This window comes from Drosophila tropicalis, unplaced genomic scaffold (assembly GCF_018151085.1).
Source record: "Drosophila tropicalis isolate 14030-0801.00 unplaced genomic scaffold, ASM1815108v1 contig_1002, whole genome shotgun sequence".
Classification (NCBI taxonomy): domain Eukaryota; kingdom Metazoa; phylum Arthropoda; class Insecta; order Diptera; family Drosophilidae; genus Drosophila; species Drosophila tropicalis.
In genome coordinates, this window is record NW_027172360.1 from 2,572,900 (window position 1) to 2,594,983 (window position 22,084).

Consider the following 22,084-nt stretch of genomic DNA (forward strand, 5'->3'; position numbering starts at 1 on the left):
TCTGACGTCTGAGGATTTTTAAAAATAATTTCCTACCGCGACGCGCCTAAGAGAGCTTCGCTCTAAAAATGCAGAAAGAATCAGAAGCAAAGTTTCGAACAGGACTGAAGAAAAGCGGGAATTGGTACGGGAGACGGAGCGGCTAAAGCAAAGGCAGAGGATTCTTAAGGAACCAGTCGAAAGCCGTGCAGCCAGTTCCAACCTTGAGATATTATTCTCCATCGACGAAACAATCATTTGACAAACGTGGCTGAAACTCACCGTAGTTACGATGCTTTGCAGTATCCAATTATCTTTTGGCATGGTGCCGATGGAAATCACTTCAATGTGAAGATGGTTGATCCAGTGAAAGGTGTAGAAACCAATAAGAAGTGCAGTGCAATGAACTTTTACGCGTTTTGTTTAATGGTTCAGAATAACGATGACAACCATACATTGAAATGTCTTCAGTTGTTTCATCAGTACATTGTGGATATGTACTCAAAAGCAGAACGTTTGCAGAAGAATGTTTGCAGAAGAACGTTTGATGTTTCTCAGATTGAATCAGACGAAACTTCGCTCCGAGGAATATGTTCATTTGCGAGATGCCGTTGTGAATGACCGTCTTCATATATAGGTAGTCCACGCTACATGCAGGAATATGCTCAAGATGCTATGGCATATGTTCGGTATGGCCGTCCAGATTTATTTATCACGTTTAGGTGCAATTCAGATTGTGACGAAATAATGCAGCTGTTATTTTCTGAGCAATCGTCCGCAGATAGGCATGACATCACAGCCCGCGTTTTCAAACAAAAACTGAAGTCACTAATGGATTTTATGGTGAAATATGAAGTATTTGGTTCGGTGCGGTGCTGTTCAGTAGAATGGTTGAAGAGAGGAATGCCACATGCGCACATACTAATCTGTCTCTTTGATAAAATCACTTCAGACGAAATCGACCATGTGATTTGCGCTGAGATTCCACTGGCCGACGTTGATAAAGATTTGCATGAAGTCGTCATCAAGCACATGATCCATGGACCATGCGGTACGCTCAATCCGAATTCACCATGTATTGTTCCAAGCGAGCATTTGCAGCCAATACAGTAACAGTAGATGATGGATAACCTTTGTAAAGACGAGGTTCAACTGAAGATGGCGGGACTTCTGCAACTTTAGACAATCGAAATGGTGATATTGAGGTAGACAATCATTGGGTGGTTCCATATTCGCCAAAAACATTCAAAGCGCACATAAACGTAGAGTATTGTAACAGTGAGATTGATTAAATACATCTGCAAGTACGTGAATAAAGGCAGCGATATGGTAGTGTTTGGTGTTCAAGCAGGAAATAGCGACAGAAATGCTCTACAGGTTGTCGATGAAATTTTCCAATACCAGGCTGGATCAATTGGGAACTATTACAATATAAACTATGCACTTCTGATCAGACTTTAGAAATAAAATTATTTCCCATCTTATCCGACATCCGACATTATCCGAACTACCCACATACACTGAACTACCCACAATTTTTAACTTAACGCTGTATGTTTTATATATGTATTTTACCTGATTGTTGTGTGTCCAGTGCACTGTTATTGGTGGATCAGGGAGATGCTTTACTATGCAGGTTAAGTTAACTGTTGATCCCAAATCAATATAAAGCTCTGGACCTCCAGGAATAGTAGTGATTGGTTCTGTAACACAGAAAAATTAACATAAGTTTAAGTAAGTGTAACTAACGATAATAATATATTCACATGTACGCTTCAATGTGTGAGTGACTGGTAATACAAATAACAAAAATCAAACAATGGTTCGGTTTAACAAACAAAATAAATAGAGCGTCAAAGTTTGTATCCCCTTGCCAGTTTTTTAATACTCCTTCCTTACCTGCCTAAAAAATGTAATATTTGCGAAAGAACGGCATACAATCTTAATATACCAAATAACGAAGTTATTGACAACAGCCACTGTTTACCACCGATTGTTCCTATGGAAGCTATATCATAGTCGCCCGATATTGATCAAATTTGGCACATTCATTAACAGATATACTAAACTAACAAATGTTTAATTTGAATCGCGTTAAAAGTAACAAAGTTATTCATATAAGTCACTATTTTTGACCGATCATTACTATTGAAGCTTTCTGATATAGTCACCCGATCTTGATCAAAATTATCACAGTCATTAATAGCGATGTTAAACTGAGAAATATATTACAATGACAATTGCGTACAAAATAACGAAGTTTTTGACGAAAGTCACTGTTTTCCACATATTGTAGCATTTTTTAATGTAGCAGAGTCGTTTATAGTTGTAATAAACTCTCCAATAATAAATTGTACGACTATATCTTAGAAAAAACGAAGTTATTGAGAAAAGTCACTGTTCATGAATTTACCGGTTCTATGGAAACCATATGATATATTGTTTACTACACAATTATGCCATGCATAGAGTCGCCAAAAAATTCTTAAGCGCTGAAACCTTTTTTCAACTACATATAGTACCCATATGTATTCTTTTGATACTTACGAAATCAAATTGATAGAAATCAAATGAAATTTGTTTCAAGTTTTTGCTAGGACTCCTTGGTACACTTAAGGATGTTGGAAAAAATTTGTTTCAATGGTTTTTGAAGCTTAAATAATTCTTTAAAAAATTGAGAATAAAGTTACGGCATTGGACTTAGGCAAAGATACAACTAGTAATTCTGAACCAATTTCAATGAAACAAAGTGCAATTTTGCGATGATGTTGATGCCAGTCTCCTCAATTTTGTCCTCAAGTGTATTAATAGAAAAAACTACTTGAAACGGATATAAACTTATCCCACATGTTACCTTCAATTGACCAGGCTAGAAAGCGGGAAAATTGCAAACAAAATCGTCCATCTACTGATAAAAGCGATTTTGTTATTCTGTTAAATTAATAGCTTAAATACAACGCAAGCTCAAAGACAATTCAATCTAAAATCACTGTTTGGTCTGCCCAGTTGCGGATGGTACAAGACTCTGTGAGGAACGTTATAATTAACTATAATATCCCACACAACAAGCCAGCAACAACACAATCAAGCGGTGCAAAGGATGCACCAGATACAAGATATATCCGAGACACAAACCAAACGTACGATATACGACCGAATCCGCTGCTGATGGATCGAACCGATTCGATATAAGTGGCATACGATCGAACGTGGCCAGTCTAACCACACGCAACCGTCGGCGATTTCGTACAAGCGGGAAGATGCGTGGGAAGCATAATGCAAAAAACCGATATGCACACACATGCGATGGGCAACCAAGTCCAATATGGCTCGATCCCATGATTTACGATCAAACAAGACCGATCGAATCACATCCGACCGCTGGCGATTTCGTACAAGCGGGAAGATACGTGGGGGGGCATGCATGCATTATATGAAACGATAATGGTTTGTGCATTGCATAGGGGAATATGCGAACCGAAGGGGGAGGGATGAACGATGGGGAAGCCCTCTATCTGATAGATACGATATACGTATGAAAGTGCATTGCAGGGGAAATTAAACGAGTGCACACAGCACGCGTGCATCGCGACCCATATCACTGTTAGTCAACTAAGCTACATACGTCTTTTATTTCCTGTAAACACACTTAGCCATGTAAGCAACTTATGTTTATGCGACCCTAGCAAAATATGTGACCCAAGACACACTAGGTACTTCACTTCCCTTTTCTAGCATAAGCACTTTTTAGCCTAGCCATTCTTTGAATATTGCCGGTAAGCAGAATTCGCCGGAAGAGGCGACCCACTTCTGACACGATCCCAACGCCGCTGCCAACAGCTCGACGCCGCAGCCAGCGCCCTATGGGCATCTCGGGATATATTTAAGGGACCACGCTCGACAGAGCCGGCAGTCTTAGTTTAGACGTGGAACTAATTGACTCAAGTATACAAGTCATGATCAACCAAGGGAGTTTTTAAGGCCTTACGAGTAACCTTAAAGGCTCAGACTAGTGAAACAAAACAAGTGAAAGGATCAAGAAAAGTCAGAATAATTCGAGACGGCCTTACAAGTAACCTCTCAAATTATCCTATAACCAGCAAGTCCTTGGAATAGGACTAAAACACCGTGTTTAGGCAAGAATCGAGTAAGGACAAACTGCTCCAGGACGATCCCCAGCATATTGGAAGGTACAAGGATATATCCTGTTACCGAAATTCCAGGAAAGAGCTCGGGACTCCTCTAAAAGAAACTTGTCATATCCAACCAAGCCCATAAACAATCGTAAATAAACATACCACCAAGACAAATCATTAAACAAACCTATTCTAATTTCACCGGGGCACAAAATAAATTTTGTTGTGCCGAAACTAGCCCAAGAGATAATTGTAAATATCCCGAAGGACGAAAAAGGATCGTTACAACTGGCGCCCAACGTGCTATGCTGGTGAAATTTTAAACAAGACAAAAGTTTGAAAATTGAAAAGAAAACATCAAAATAGGGAAAGGATGGATGTACCACATGAAGAAGGAGGATCTGCTACAAACAGGCCAAAGGATCGGAGTCAACATGAACGGCACGGTAGAGGAGATAAGAAAACAACTCGGCGAATGGATAGGCAACCACGAGTCTGATCCAGAGTGGGGAGAGGAGATAAGAAGATTAGAACTCAAGGTCACAAAAATGTCCAAGCAAAAACCAGAAACAAGCGCAGCACAGTCAGGCGAGAATGGTGAGAACAAGGAGGCCGAGGAGTTCAAAAAAATAAATATCGCTACGCTAGCGATTCCTCCATTTGCACCACCAAGATGGGGAAGCGAAGGAGCATTAGACGGCACCGACACAAAGAGGGACTTAAGGAGACAAACGATAGACCCCAAGAACGCAGCACCACACACAACAAACAGGACCACCGAATACGCCAAGGTGGCAAAACAAGTGAGGGAGTGGACTTTCAGATTCGATGGCAATTCCAGACCGCTAGAATTTATAGAACAAATCGAGTGGTCAGCAGACATGTATGGCATCGAGCTGGACATGATCCCAAGAGCAATGCCAGAACTACTGAAAGACAAAGCACTCAAATGGTACCTCGTAAAAAATAAGCAGTGGCGATCGTGGAAGGAATTCGTTGAGGGCTTCAAGAAATACTTCCTGCCAAGAGGATTCTTCAACAAATTGGCTGATCAAGTAAAAAATCGCAAACAAAACAGAAACGAGTATTTCAAGGACTATATGGTCGACATGCAAACAATGATGAGACCCCTTAAAATACCAGAGTACGAGCAATTGGAGGTTATATTAGAAAATTGCACTCCAGATTTGAGGATATTCGTTCGGCCGCACAGAGTCAGAAACCTAGATGAGCTGATGCAGTTGGCGGAAGAACATGAGATGCTTGAACAAGAACGATCAGATTTCCATCGCCCAAACAATGCTCAAAGAACACACAACAACCAATCAAGCCATAGAGGAGGAAATAATTACGGGCCACCAGTCACACAGCGCCGAAGATGCCAAAACAACAGCATGGAGAACAATTCAAGACCAACCCAAGAGAATAAAAACATCCAAGAGGGAAGAGTCTTGAACCCAAACCAGGCATGCCGCAGATGCGGGGGGAGCCGGACACTGGGCAAGGGAGTGCAACAATCAGAGACTCAATTTCTGTTGGCAGTGTGGAAGGATTGGGAAAAGAACAAAAGAGTGTTGTTGGAGTTCGGGAAACGAAAGGCGGTTCCAGCCTATCAGGGGCGAGCAGGGACCCAGTCAACAAGCTCCTCACCACTGATAGGCCAACTAATAGAGGAAGAGGATCAATTGTCAGCAATTATCGAAGTAGCAGGAGTCCACATAAAAGCGACAATTGACTCCGGAGCAACTAGCAGTTTTATCAGCAAACAAATGTTGGAAACGGTGCAAAAGAAAGGAGACCGAGAGACCACGAACAAGCAAGTATACATGGCGGACGGGAAGGTGAGAGACATCAACGAGCAATGGACAGGATACGTTCGATTCGGAAACAAAGAAATGAACATAACATTTCTCATCCTGCCAGACGGAATAGATGCTATAATCTTAGGATGGAATTTCCTAAGGCTGATGAATACCGAAATAGCATGCGGAGGCCACAGGATAAAAATTCCAACGGTGAAGAGGATGCAGGACAGGATAACCGAACGCATATCGATCGTGGTGACACAGAAGGAAGAGCAAACAGAAATACAAAGGTTTCTAGAACACGAACTGATGGAATTGGGGAAAATCAAGGGATCATCAAAAGTAGGGATACACAGGATCACAATGAAGGATGATATACCAATAAAACAAAGGTATTACCCAAAAAATCCAAAAATACAGGGAGAAATCAACACAAAGGTCGATGAACTGTTGACAACGGGATGCATCGAACCATCACAAAGCCCATATAGCTCACCCATAGTGATGGTGAGAAAGAAGCAGACGGGCAAATGGAGATTATGCGTAGATTTTAGACAGATTAACGCAAAATCTATAAAAGATGCATACCCAATGCCCCGCATCGATTACATCTTAAACCAACTACGTGAAGCGAAATTTATAAGCAGCCTAGACCTGAAGGACGGCTATTGGCAAATTCCGTTGGAAGAAAACAGCAGACCAATGACAGCGTTCACAGTCCCAGGGAAAGGTTTATTCCAAAGGAAAGTGATGCCATTCGGGTTACACTCCGCATCAGCAACGTTCCAACGGGCACTGGACCAAGTCATTGGCCCAGAAATGATACCAAACGCGTTCGCCTACCAAGATGACATAGTGGTAGTAAGCAAAACAATCAAAGAACACATGGACCACCTGCAAGAAGTGTTCAGGAGATTGAAAGAAGCAAACTTAAGAATAAATGCTGAAAAGTGCCAATTCTTTAGAAAAGAGCTAAAGTTTCTAGGCCACTTGGTAACAGAAAACGGTATTGCAACGGACCCAGACAAGGTGGCAGCAATAGCTCAATTGAAGCCGCCCACGTGCACAAAAGAATTACGGCAATATCTAGGAGTGGCTTCGTGGTACAGACGATTCGTACCAAATTTTGCTATGATAACACACCCGTTAAACGCACTGCTCAAGAAAAAAACCAAATGGCATTGGAGCGAAGAGCATCAGGCAGCATTCGAATCGGTAAAAGAAAAACTCATGAGTAACTCAATATTGGCATGCCCAGACTTCACAAAAATGTTCGTACTCCAGACAGATGCAAGCAACATAGGATTAGGGGCCATACTAGTACAAAACACCGAGGAGGGGGAAAGAGTGATTTCATATCTTTCGAGAGAGTTGAATCAAGCGGAGAAGAACTATTCGGCAACAGAAAAGGAATGCCTAGCAATAGTGTGGGCAGTACGCAAGCTGAGACCATATCTCGAGGGATACCGATTTAAGGTGGTGACAGACCACATGGCGTTGAAGTGGTTGAATAGTATAGAGAGCCCCACGGGCCGCATAGCTCGATGGGCACTGGAATTACAACAATACGATTTCGAAATAGCATATCGAAAGGGCAAATTAAACATTGTCGCCGATGCACTATCAAGACAACCGATGGAAGGGTGCAAAAGAATAGTAGACAATGGCGCCCGATTACGACAAGCAAACAAAGAATGTGAGTGGATTCAAGATATAATACAGAAAATACAACAACAACCACAGAAATATCCAGATTACATAGTAGAAAACAGCCAGGTGTACAGGAATATTCCGCATAGAGCAGGCCAAGAAGAAGTAATATCATGGAAATTGTGTGTGCCCAAGACGCTACGGAACCAAGTGATGGAAGAAAACCACACTTCCATAACGGCAGGGCATACAGGAAACAGGCGAACGATTGCTAGAACTGCGTCAAGATATTATTGGCCAGGAATGCAACGAGATATCAAGAAATTCGTGGGAAAGTGTACAACGTGTCAACAATACAAACCCAACCAACAGCAAGCAGCAGGGAAAATGCTGACGCAAATACCGGATGAACCATGGGCCACCGTCTGCGCTGATTTCGTCGGACCCTTACCACGGTCGAAACATGGAAACTCAATGTTACTAGTAATCATTGACCGATTTTCAAAATGGACAGAACTGATACCCATGCGAAAGGCAACTGCGGAGAATCTAATCAAGGCCTTTAGGGAAAGGATTCTGTCGAGATTTGGAGTTCCTAAAGTGGTAATAACGGACAATGGGGTCCAATTTACTAGCAGAACATTTAAGAAAATGATAGAGGAATGGGGATGCCACCACCAATTAACAGCACCATACACACCACAAGAAAACCCAACCGAAAGGGCAAACAGAACAGTGAAAACAATGATTTGCTCAGTTTACCGGTGAAAATCAACGGAATTGGGATGAGAGCTGGCCGGAAATAACACTGGCTGTAAATACTAGTCAATCAGAGTCAACTGCATTTACGCCAGCATATGTGATACAAGGACGTGAACCTAGAATGCCAGGCGCGATATACGATAGTGTCACGACAGGCACAGGAAAGCAAAGCGTACCACCACCAGAGGCGAAGGCAAAACAAGTACAAGAGCTGTTCGAGCTAATAAGACGTAATCTGGAGACGGCGGCACAAGATCAGGCACGTCACTATAACCTAAGGAGAAGAGAGTAGAGACCAACAATTGGAACCACAGTATGGGCAAAAGAACACCATCTCTCGAATGCGGCCGAAGGATTCGCAGCAAAGTTGGCACCAAGATTTGGAGGCCCCTATGAAGTGACAGGGTTTTTGTCTCCAGTTATATGTAAATTACGGCACAAAGAAACAGGAAAAACCAGGCAAGCACATATCAGCCAGATGAAACAACAAATATATGAACAAACAGATGGCAAGAAACTAGATGAACAGTGAGAAGGACGACTCTGATGACATGGCAGCGAGAAAGAAATACACATACAGAAAACAAACACAAGGGACAGGGGGAGGGCAAATCACTCCCGAAGAAGGGGGGAGTGTGAGGAACATTATAATTAACTATAATATCCCAAACAACAAGCCAGCAACAACACAATCAAGCGGTGCAAAGGATGCACCAGATACAAGATATAGCCGAGACACAAACCAAACGTACGATATACGACCGAATCCGCTGCTGATGGATCGAACCGATTCGATATAAGTGGCATACGATCAAACGTGGCCAGTCTAACCACACGCAACCGTCGGCGATTTCGTACAAGCGGGAAGATGCGTGGGAAGCATAATGCAAAAAACCGATATGCACACACATGCGATGGGCAACCAAGTCCAATATGGCTCGATCCCATGATTTACGATCAAACAAGACCGATCGAATCACATCCGACCGCTGGCGATTTCGTACAAGCGGGAAGATACGTGGGGGGGGCATGCATGCATTATATGAAACGATAATGGTTTGTGCATTGCATAGGGGAATATGCGAACCGAAGGGGGAGGGATGAACGATGGGGAAGCCCTCTATCTGATAGATACGATATACGTATGAAAGTGCATTGCAGGGGGAAATTAAACGAGTGCACACAGCACGCGTGCATCGCGACCCATATCACTGTTAGCTACTAAGCTAAGCTACATACGTCTTTTATTTCCTGTAAACACACTTAGCCATGTAAGCAACTTATGTTTATGCGACCCTAGCAAAATATGTGACCCAAGACACACTAGGTACTTCACTTCCCTTTTCTAGCATAAGCACTTTTTAGCCTAGCCATTCTTTGAATATTGCCGGTAAGCCGAATTCGCTGGAAGAGGCGACCCACTTCTGACACGATCCCAACGCCGCTGCCAACAGCTCGACGCCGCAGCCAGCGCCCTATGGGCATCTCGGGATATATTTAAGGGACCACGCTCGACAGAGCCGGCAGTCTTAGTTTAGACGTGGAACTAATTGACTCAAGTATACAAGTCATGATCAACCAAGGGAGTTTTTAAGGCCTTACGAGTAACCTTAAAGGCTTAGACTAGTGAAACAAATCAAGTGAAAGGATCAAGAAAAGTCAGAATAATTCGAGACGGCCTTACAAGTAACCTCTCAAATTATCCTATAACCAGCAAGTCCTTGGAATAGGACTAAAACACCGTGTTTAGGCAAGAATCGAGTAAGGACAAACTGCTCCAGGACGATCCCCAGCATATTGGAAGGTACAAGGATATATCCTGTTACCGAAATTCCAGGAAAGAGCTCGGGACTCCTCTAAAAGAAACTTGTCATATCCAACCAAGCCCATAAACAATCGTAAATAAACATACCACCAAGACAAATCATTAAACAAACCTATTCTAATTTCACCGGGTCACAAAATAAATTTTGTTGTGCCGAACCTAGCCCAAGAGATAATTGTAAATATCCCGAAGGACGAAAAAGGATCGTTACAACTCCAATGCTCAATAGCATATGGAGTGGAGTAAGAAGCTCTTCTTCTTCTCTTCTTCTTCTTTTTCATGAGTTAGAAGCTCTTCGTGAGCTATGTGACAGAAGCTTTTAGAACATGTTAAAGTAAATACAGTGGTAGAAATTGCAATAATTTTAGACAAATAATATAAAAAATCTAAATATATACAAATCCGGCTTTAGACTTCGTCCTGCTTGTAAGTCTTTTAGTTCATTGGCAAGAGATTATATGATTATATGATTAAAAGCTAATTTTAGCTCTTGTACTGAAATGCTTTTCGTAGCACTTATCGTAATATGGCGGTTAGTAGAAATTCGGTTGAAAACTCGTAAAACAGATGCTAAGACTCTTACAATCATACAAACCGATGATAGTCTACTAATGATCTGCCCAACTATGCTATTTTCTTTATGACTAGTGCTACACTTCAATACAAGGTGGTTTCGCAATCTAACTCTTTATGCTCGAAGTCTGTCTTTCTTTCAGATTTCGGCAAATACAATGCATCAAGTGCTAAGAACTTTGGTCCATGAAACCAAATTGTCTGCATCAAATCGGGCTGCACAGCCACGTGAAACAATTTCGGCTGGATTATCCTTTCCAGGCATGTGACTCCAAATGATATCCTGCGATTGAGTTTGTATAGTTGATACTAGTTTGGCAATAAACATTTTAGAGTTGAGGGGTGCATTTTAATCCAATGAACAACGACAGTTGAATCTGTCCAAAAATATGTTCTGCAGAGATGGAAATTAACACAAGCTTCAATTTATTGCCATCTAGTCTGTAAGATCTCTGGCAACGGGTCGTCCCAGTCCAAGCGCTCGATCCACAAGTCTTGGATCAGGATTTTGTAGTGTACTACGAGTGGCGGTAATAATCACAGTAGATCATAGAGCCTGGCCATGACCGACATTATTTTTCTCTCTGTTGGTAGCGCAGCCTTAAGTCAAACCTTTAAATAGATGCATGTAACAGTGCTGTAAATTGTGAAAAATGTCATCATACATACTTCATGTAGACAAGTCAGACCACGAGAGGTTGCTTGGCGGACCAAGAAAGGGAGACATCACAACAGCATCTGTGAATGCTTTAAATGAAAAGAGTATGAGATGAGGATTTTCCGAAGCAATGGTGAGGGTAGAAGGCTATCCCTCGCTGTTTAGAGCGTTTTTGGATCAAGGTTCAGAAAGTTCGTTTTTTTCAGACAATGCAGCTCAATGCAGCTACGCTTACGGCGGAAACAGGCCCACATCAAGATTACTGGGTTAGCAGATACTAAAACCACAGATGACGCAGCAGATTGATTGATCATAAGACCAATCTACAACTATATAGCTATATATAAGCTATACTTTAACAGTTGTTGTGGGCTTTCAGTAAAGGATAGCTGGTGCGAAAATTTCTTCGTCTGTCTTACTTTTCTTACTTACTTGGACGAATTAATGGTGATTGAAGAATTATACAAGGGCACGTTAAAACGATTACATACTCTGGACAGACGGTTACGTACAGATGAGAGTTTGAAGAACGCATATCTTGTCACGGTTAAATAATATATGGATCTGGCACAGATGGAACGTGTATCGTCACGGACTAGTAAGATTGTCAAACCTGCAGTAGGTGGAGTCAATCATTGTTACCTACCGCATCACACAGTCATAAAGAAATCGTCATTAACTACGAAGATACATCCTCAAGAAATTATTCTAAATTGGCGAGGACTAAAATGGGTAATTGTGGCGGATGTTGGAAAAATGTACAGATGTATTTATATTCCATCCGACGACGCACAGTTCCAAAGTATTGGTATCCACAATGGTGAGGTTTGGAACAAGGTCCGCCATAATAGTTTTAAAACAATTAACTTTGAATGAAAGCGAGAACTATCTAGGGATACTTTACTTTTTACTTTTCCCTTACATTCTTCTTTTTTTTTTACTAGGTTTTATGTATATTACTTTTTCATTAAATATTTCATTTATTCTCTGTTTTGTACTTAAAATTACAGTGCGTGGTTGCTGCTGTTGGATTTTTTTTTTTCTTGTTTTGTTTTATAGTGTTAAAAATAAAATTTATCTTTATATAATTGATTTCTTGTTTCCATTTGAGTTTCAATTTGGATTTTAATGAGGTTGGGTTTATGAAGTTTAGTTTCTTTCGTTTTTTTTTTTCAGTTTTTCATTTTGTTTTTTGCTATTCGTAATTAAATATAATATTTATTTAAATATAATATAACCGCTTGATTTTCTTTCTCGAATGCAAAAAAATTTCAAATTGTGGTACAGTTGCCTGTTCTTGTTGTTTGAATGATGATGGAGAGAGAAGTTCTTCTTGTAGTAGTACTTTTGTTGTTAAAAATTTTTGGTTGTTGCAGGGCAGGAGGTGAAGGAGATGGAGGCAATTGCAGGAGAGAAGTCTCAGCCAGTTTCTCAGACAATCAGCTAAAAATCAGCCATGTCATATGTTTATTTTCGATGGCAAATTCTTCGCTCATTTGTTGAGTTTTATCTGAGCTGGATAAAATTGACTTGTCAAATTTAGAATCTTTATTTAATGCGCTTGGCGCAAAAATATGTAGGTTGTGTCTGTCCGACATTGTTCTGGTTGTATTCTTTGTTGGTCAAAATTTTCTCTCGATTGTGGAAAGTGTAGGTTATTGAGACAGCTAAATTCTTCTGCAAATCCTTTATTAATGGCATTTTTATACCCTTACAAAAAGGGTATATTAATTTTGGTCAGAAGTGTGCAACGCATAGAACGAAGCATCTCCGACCTTATAAAGTATATATATTCTTAGTTAGTACGATAAGACAAGGTCAAATAGCCATGTCCGCTGTCCGTCCGAAGCTCCTTCTGGATAGACGCGAATTCCTCCTAGACCGTTACAGCGACAGAAATTTTGCATGTATGCTTGTATATATTTCACAATTTGTTCATCTCGGATTCAGCCAGATCGGACCACTAAATCATATAGCTCCCAAACAAACGGCAAAGTCACGAACAGTGACTTTTCTTAATAACTTTTCTAAGCTATTGTCCTGCAATTTATTTAATATTGGTGAGTCTATTACAGTTTTAAACGACTGTGCCAAATTTGATCGGGTAACTTTATCATATGGGAACGATCGGTCGAAAACCGTGACTTTTACGAATAACTTCGTCACTTTTATGCGATTGCTTTGAAATTAATCTTTTGTTGATTTCGATCAAGATCGGGCGACTATATCATATAGCTTCCATAGGAACAATCGGTGGAAAACAGTGACCATGATTAATAACTTCGTTTTTTCTTATGTAAGCCGTATATGTATACCAGTATACATACTAAATTTGGTGACTTTAGCTTAGTTAGTTTTTGATTAAATCAGTTTTGTTTAATTTGCGGGGGCGGAAGTGGGCGTGGCAAAATTTTTAAATAGCCAATATCTGCGTGTCTATTAAGCTAGTCTACATACCAAATTTGATGTCGGTAGCTATCATAGTTTTTAAGGAAATCACTTTTATGTAAATTCCGGTGGTGGAAGGGGGCGTGGCAAAAAGTTTAAACAATTAGTTTCTGCGCGCTAACTAAACGAGCATATAAACCAAATTTGATGTCTCTAGCTATTATACTTTTTAAGAAAAACAGTTTTGTGTGATTCCTGGGGGCGTAAGGGGGCGTGGCAAAAAGTTTGAACAGTTAATTTCTGCGCACTCACTAATCGGGTATACAAACTAAATTTGATGTCTCTAGCTATTATACTTTTTAAGAAAAACAGTTTTGTGTGATTCCTGGGGGCGTAAGGGGGCGTGGCAAAAAGTTTGAACAGTTAATTTCTGCGCACTAACAAATCGGGTATACAAACTAAATTTGATGTCTCTAGCTGTCATACTTTTTAAGAAAAACAGTTTTATGTGATTCCTGGGGGCGTAAGGGGGCGTGGCCGAAATTCCAATTAACTCTGAACATGTGCATACTACACGAGTATACAAGTTATGACGAGCCAAGCAAAATAGTGAGCGGAAGCAATTGCAACATAGTCACAGTAGCTGTGTCAGCTATTTAGTCGGTCTCACGGTCGTCCGAAATATGATCCTCCAGCTGAGGCGCATTGACCGCGGCCACTAGCGAGGCACGAGGCGCTGATTCAGCAATTCTTGGTTGGCTGTGGGCTTCTTTGGGTCTTTATAAGATATTATAAGTTTAGTTTCTAAATATATTTCGAGTCGGCAAGTTAGCCGCTAATAAAGAGAACAATAATTAAATATCCAATTTAAATAACTGGCGCCCAACGGCATAAGAAAAATATTTAATATTTAAAATAAATATATTAAAATAAATAATCGAAACTCCGTGGGTGAAAGTCTACGTAAACCAAACGCGAATCCACGAAACACAACGCGTGTGAATAACAACAATTCAAAAAATTTTTTGTGGAAACATAAAACCATTAGGAGAGCTAAAGGCGAAAAACTACAAATCCAAACATCGAACAACGTCATCACCGCCCGTCACACCGACATCTGACTGACACTTGGGGAATTTGTTATAACTAAAATAAGGAGGAAATATCTTAAATTGCAGTCAATGTATTTCATGTAAGTGAGATTTTTGTTCTTGATTTCCATTTTTTTCCCCTTTCCCTTTTTTTTTTAATAAAAAAAGGAATAAATAATAAATAAAAAAATATATTAAAATTTTAGTTATAAAACAAAATTTGCTCTAATAAAGTGTAATAGGAAAAAAATTCCTTATGATAAGTGATTGCAGTGACGAAGAGTTGGTAGAGCTGTGTAAAGGAATAAAATCGAGTGCTGAAAGTGAAGGGAATAAAACAAAAATGAATGCCCAAGAAGTATTTAATTTAATGCAAGAAGCAGTGAAATCTGCTTTAAATGCTCAGTCTCAACAATTTTCAACACATTTAGAAGAAAAAATAGGAGATTTAACCAGACAAGTGAATGAGTTAAAAATGTCCACACCGGAAGTGGAAGTGTTTGAAACAGTAAAAATAGTACCAGGAGTTGAGTGCAAAGAACCACTTGACATAGTGAGATCAGTCCCTGAATTTAGTGGTAGTCAAGCAGAGTATGTTGCATGGCGGTCAGCAGCAACATTTGCTTATGATTTGTTCCGCCCATACAATGGGAGTTCGACACACTACCAGGCAGTGGGAATAATCAGAAACAAAATTAGGGGTACAGCAAGTTCGACTCTTTCCTCTTACAACACCGCGTTAAACTTTGACGCCATAATTTCAAGATTAGACTTTACATATGCAGACAAAACTCCAGCTCGTGTTATAAAACAGAAATTGGGTATACTTAGACAGGGAGAACTATCTCTTTTGGAGTATTACGACGAAATCGAAAAGACCTTAACTCTCTTGACAAACAAAACGTTAATGACGTACGATACATCGACGGCTTTAACCCTTAATGAACAACATCGCGAGGATGCGTTACATTCTTTTGTTTCGGGACTGGGAAAGTCCCTCAAAGCACATGTCCTACCGGCAAGGCCCAAGACTCTGCCAATTGCACTTGCAATGGCACAAGAGGCTGAAGCCAGTAACGAATACGCAAATTTCGCTGCAACCTTTGCAAAGGTTGCAGACGACAAAAACAAAAATTCGGTTAACAACCAAGAACAATCAAAAAAATCACAGTACCATCAAGATGGTAACTCAAATTCGGGTCATAACAAAAACCCACATTTCACTAAAAAACAGAACTACCATGGCAAAGGGAATCAAAGTGCCAGACAATATAATAGCTCAAAGTCCAAGTTTCAAGGCAGAAATCCAATTCAGCCTGTTGAGCCAATGGATGTTGATCCATCTACATCGCGCTTTAAACAGCCAACTGCATATCAACAAAGAAAGCCTTTCGCAAATTCGACGCAAAGCCGTCAAAATGTGAATCATAATCAAGTTGTGCCAGACGGTGACGAAGATTATGAATCAAAAGCAGAAGATGCTGTAACACATTTCGAGGATGAGCAATCCGACATTGAAGCCTGTAATTTTTTAGGCCTGCATCCTTCCTCCCGTACATCATTAAACAATTGCACGGGAGAACAATAAAAATTCTAGTAGACACTGGGGCATCAAAAAATTACATTAAACCATTGTCCGAATTAGAACACATAGTCCCAGTGCAGAGCCCGTTTCAAGTTAAATCTATCCATGGCTCCTCTTCTGTTACCAAAAAATGTAAAATCAGCCTCTTCGGAGAAAAATCTTTTTTCTTCATTTTATCCACTTTAGCTGACTTTGACGCTATTATAGGGTTAGATCTTTTAAGAAAAGTAAACGCCACTATCAATTTTACGAAAAGTAAAATTTTTTTTTAATGGGGGCTCTGAGGATATTATGTTGCACAAATGTGCTGACGTAAACTTCATTGAAATAAATGATGAAGATGTTCCTCTTGCTATAAAAGAAAAATTTAAAAAAATGATTAAGCTAAGAGCTTCTTCCTTCGCGGACCCCAAAATAGCTTTACCTTTTAATATAAACACAGTGGCAACCATTCGAACACAGGGAGAACCTGTATTCTCAAGACCATACCCATACCCATTGGGGGTATCTGATTTCGTTAACACGGAAATAAAGCAACTTCTAAAAGATAAAATTATACGACCATCGAAATCGCCATATAATAATCCCATTTGGGTTGTAGATAAAAAAGGCGTTGATGAACTCGGCCATAAAAAAGAAAAGAATGGTCATTGATTTTCGAAAACTAAACCAGGTAACTGTGTCGGACAAATATCCGATTCCCTCTATTACGACAAAACTGTCGAACATGGGAAAATCACAGTATTTCTCGACTTTGGACCTAAAGTCGGGATTCCACCAGATCGAGCTGGCAGAGGGGGATAGGGAGAAAACCGCCTTCTCTGTCAACAGTGGGAAGTACGAATTTTGTCGACTCCCATTTGGACTAAAAAACGCCCCAAGTATTTTTCAGAGGGCCATTGATGATGTTCTACGAGAACACATCGGTAAAATATGTCACGTCTACGTGGACGATGTCATTATATTTTCCGAAACAAAAGAAGATCATGTTAAACACATTGACATAATTCTTCAGTGTCTTGGTGATGCGGGCATGAGAGTTTCCCAGGAAAAATCGAAGTTTTTCAAAAAAAGCGTCGAATACCTCGGGTTTGTTGTTACTAGGGGAGGTATAAAAACTTCACTAGAAAAGGTTCAGGCTATACAGTCTATTAAACCACCAACATCTTTATACGAGCTAAGGTCATTTTTAGGCCTATCCAGCTATTACAGGTGTTTTATAAAAAACTATGCCGCAATTGCTAGACCACTTACGGAAATTCTTAAAGGAGACAATGGGAAGGTTAGCACCAACCACTCCAGAAAAGTCAAAGTCGAACTTACAGCTACACAGCTGCAAACATTCGATAGACTTAAAAATATCTTAGCCTCTGAAGATGTCATGTTAAGATACCCGGATTACAAAAAGCCATTTGACCTAACTACAGATGCCTCGGGGCACGGCCTGGGAGCAGTATTGTCGCAGGATGGAAGACCCATAACAATGATCTCGAGAACATTGCGGGACAACGAACCTGACCTGGCGACTAATGAAAGGGAACTCTTGGCAATTGTTTGGGCTTTGAAAACACTTCGAAATTACATTTACGGAGTTAGGGACTTAAACATTTATACCGATCATCAACCCCTCACCTTCGCAGTGTCCGATCGAAATACAAACGCAAAAATAAAACGATGGAAATCTATTATAGATGATCACAACGCGAAGCTTATTTATAAGCCAGGGAAAGAAAATAAAGTCGCCGACGCGCTGTCGAGGCAAAATATAAATGCTTTACAGTCTCAAGAATCGGACATCGCTACAATACATAGCGAAGAATCACTGACCTACACCATTGACTCAACGGACAAACCGGTCAATTGCTTTAGGAATCAAATTATCATTGAAGAAGCAGATTTCCCTTCGGTAAGAACATTCTTACTTTTTCAGACAAAAACAAGACATGTTATTCAAGTGTCTGATAGGAGCACATTAATGCAAACGTTGCAAGATGTGGTAAATGCGGATGTAGTCAATGCAATTCACTGCGAACTTCCAATGCTTGCCTTCATTCAGCATAGTCTCGTAGAAATGTTCCCAACTACAACTTTTAGGTATTCGAAGTACCTAGTCAGCGATATTCCTGACCGAGCGGAGCAAAGGGAAATATTAACCACTGAGCATAACAGAGCTCATCGAGCAGCTCAGGAAAATGTTAAGCAAGTACTTCGCGATTATTTTTTTCCAAATATGAACAGGCTAGCAACAGAGATTGCTGCAAATTGCAAAATTTGTTCAGTTGCAAAATATGACAGACACCCTAAGAAACACATATTAGGTGTCACACCCATTCCTTCTTTTGCAGGAGAAATTCTACATGTCGACGTCTTTTCAACAGACAAGAAGCTCTTTCTTACATGTCTTGACAAATTTTCCAAGTTCGCTGTAGTACAGCCCATTGCTTCCCGAGCTATTGTCGACATAAAAGCTCCATTACTCCAGCTAATTAACCTCTTTCCGAAAATTAAAACTATTTATTGTGACAACGAACGGTCACTAAATTCTGAGACAATAAAATCATTGTTGTCAAATAATTTTGATATTCATATTGCAAATGCACCTCCATTGCATAGCACTTCGAATGGGCAGGTGGAGAGATTCCATAGCACCCTGACGGAGATCGCAAGATGCAAAAAACTTAGTTCTCAAACCAACGAGACAGTTGATGTTATACTGATGGCAACAATAGAATATAACAGAACCATCCATTCGGTGACAAACAAGCAACCGATAGAAATAGTCCATACATCAACCGCAGAAATGGAGGCGACTATTCGAAAAAAACTCGAAAAGACGCAGATCAAACAATTGGAACAGGGGAATAAAAAAAAGGGCTGAAAAAAGATATCGAGTAGGAGACAAGGTATGGGTGAAATCTAACAAACGATTAGGTAACAAACTGACCCCACTCTATACAGAGGGTACGGTTGAGGCAGACCTGGGAACGTCTGTTCTCATAAAAGGGAGGGTGGTCCATAAGGACAACCTTCGATAAAATATTTTTCATTATTTTCTAATTTTTAATATTTCATTTAGGATTAAACTTTTGTTGCCGATACTAACGGCTTTATTGGTGGCTTCGGTGAAATTGACGGATTACTCGATGTCCAATTACATACCTGTAATGGACGGAGATGTAACTATTTGGGATGACTACGCGTACCTTGGACATACAACAAACGTGACGTCATACCAAACCTACGCCGAAGAAACGAGAGTGTTGGTGGAGTCGTTCAAACAAGAACATGTAAGGAAAGTAATACTAGCAGATATCGATAGAATTAGTACACTAATAGGGACATTAAGAGTTCATCATAGGTATGCTAGGAGCCTAAACATATTAGGCACTGCTCTTAAAGTAGTTGCAGGTACACCCGATTTTGATGATTGGGAACAAGTAAAATTTAGACAAAATCAGTTAAGCGAACAAGGAAATAGACAGATTGAAATAAATAGCAAACTCCAAGATAGATTAAATAAGCTCACTAACTCTTTAAACGAAATAAGCAAAATTGATGAATTAAATATTGAACACTTATTTGAAACTGTCCTGGCAAAAAATAGAATGGTAATTTCAGACCTTCAAAATTTGATATTAACTATTACACTTGCTAAAGCAAATTTAATCAGCCCCGTAATTCTTAATGACCTTGATATTGAGGAAATCAAAAACAAACATCTCACTAACATTAGTGTAACTGATATCCTAGAGGTGGCTAGCATTAAGGCTTTCCAAAATAACGAAATCCTACACTTTCTAATTAAATATCCTAATCCAAAATTAGCATGTAAGAAAATTAATGTTTATCCCGTTCAAAAGAAAAATATAGTTTTAGATTTTGAAAAGGGTAGCATAGTTGCGGACTGTGGTACAGAGTCGTATGCGGTTACTGGGTGTGATGTGGCGGTGAGCACAACATTCTGCAGAAGATCACCAACACCAAATTGCGCGCAGAACCTCATATCTGGGACACCGGCGAGATGCGGCACTCGTTCCAGTCATCTGGATCCACTGACAGTGGTAGATGATGGAATAATAATCATCAATGATGTCACCGCAACCATCACCAACAGGGTCAATCAAACACAAGTGGTTGCTGGCACATACCTAGCAACATTCGATGATGAGGTAACCATTAACGGCACCCTGTTCATTAACAACTATGGGGCATTGAAGAAGAAACCAATGGTTGCAGCTATCTCCCAAATCAACATAACAAGCCATCGGGAGAAACTAAGTCTGCCACTTCTACATGAGCTAAGCTTGACCAACCTACAAAACATAGGTCAACTTCGCTCCAACCTGGTATCTGGTTCCATCATCAGTAGTGGTGCTACTTTGGCCATAAGTGCGGTGGCAATCTTCATCATCTACGAGGTTCGTCGCCGTTGGAAATTAAAACATCAAGCCCAGCTGATTACAAACCTTAAGACCGCTTTGAAGAAGTCCGAGGACGTCCATCACTTAGCTGAGGGAGGAGTTATGACGAGCCAAGCAAAATAGTGAGCGGAAGCAATTGCAACATAGTCACAGTAGCTGTGTCAGCTATTTAGTCGGTCTCACGGTCGTCCGAAATATGATCCTCCAGCTGAGGCGCATTGACCGCGGCCACTAGCGAGGCACGAGGCGCTGATTCAGCAATTCTTGGTTGGCTGTGGGCTTCTTTGGGTCTTTATAAGATATTATAAGTTTAGTTTCTAAATATATTTCGAGTCGGCAAGTTAGCCGCTAATAAAGAGAACAATAATTAAATATCCAATTTAAATAACTTACATACCAAATTTGGTGGCTCTAGCTCTTATAGTCTCCGAGATCTGCGTGTTCATACAGACGGACGGACGGACGGACGGACAGACGGACATGGCTAGATCGACTCGGCTGTTGATCCTGATCAAGAATATATATACTTTATAGGGTCGGAGAAGCTTCCTTCTGCCTGTTACATACATTTTGGCGACTTTAATATACCATTTTACCCTATGGGTGTATGGTATAAATAGCTGATACAGATTCATATATCAAGTATGGCTCAAAAACCAAACAAAACCACACTCTGTGGAAAAGCACTTAAAATTATAACAACGGCGCAATAAAAAGTCGCCAACGCTGTTCATGAAATATAAACATTAGAATAAGCATTTTTTAAAACAATTGTCTCCTTCTAGAGTCTAAGAATTCTTTTATATACACAAGACGTTTGTTAATAAAATCAGTTCATATTTTGAATTCAACAGATGAAGATGGTGTTTTAGTTTGCGGTGATGAAATCCTCTTCATTTTTGGTCCTTTTTGGTCCTTCGATAAAAAAGGAACTCTGTAGTTTTCCCCCACCAGTGCTAAGAGACTCAGAGAGTGAATCAGCTCCTTAAAGTCTGAAGTCTTATGCAAGTATAATTGCTAAGATCAGCTAAAGGTTGCAAAATAAATTAACTCTTGTTTTCCCCACCAGTGGTAAGAGACAGAGTATAAAATAAAAGCAAAATATTATTGCTGCGTTCGAATTTAAAGGCAGTTTGGCCAGCGGAGCAACTGCAGTAATTTCGGCGTGTTGTTTGTGTGTGGCGTTTTCGAAGCTCTAATATCGAAAGTAT

At 40.2% G+C, this 22,084-nt stretch overlaps 1 protein-coding gene across 1 annotated transcript in view; it reads right to left on the reverse strand.

Annotated features, from left to right (window-relative positions):
- Nucleotides 1-22,084, reverse strand: part of dpr21 (defective proboscis extension response 21) — a 333,010-nt gene that overhangs the window by 102,452 nt on the left and 208,474 nt on the right. Inside the window, exon 5 of the mRNA XM_068285717.1 lies at nt 1,555-1,682. Coding sequence (XP_068141818.1) covers nt 1,555-1,682 — 128 coding nt within the window. The remainder of the gene's footprint in view (nt 1-1,554; nt 1,683-22,084) is intronic.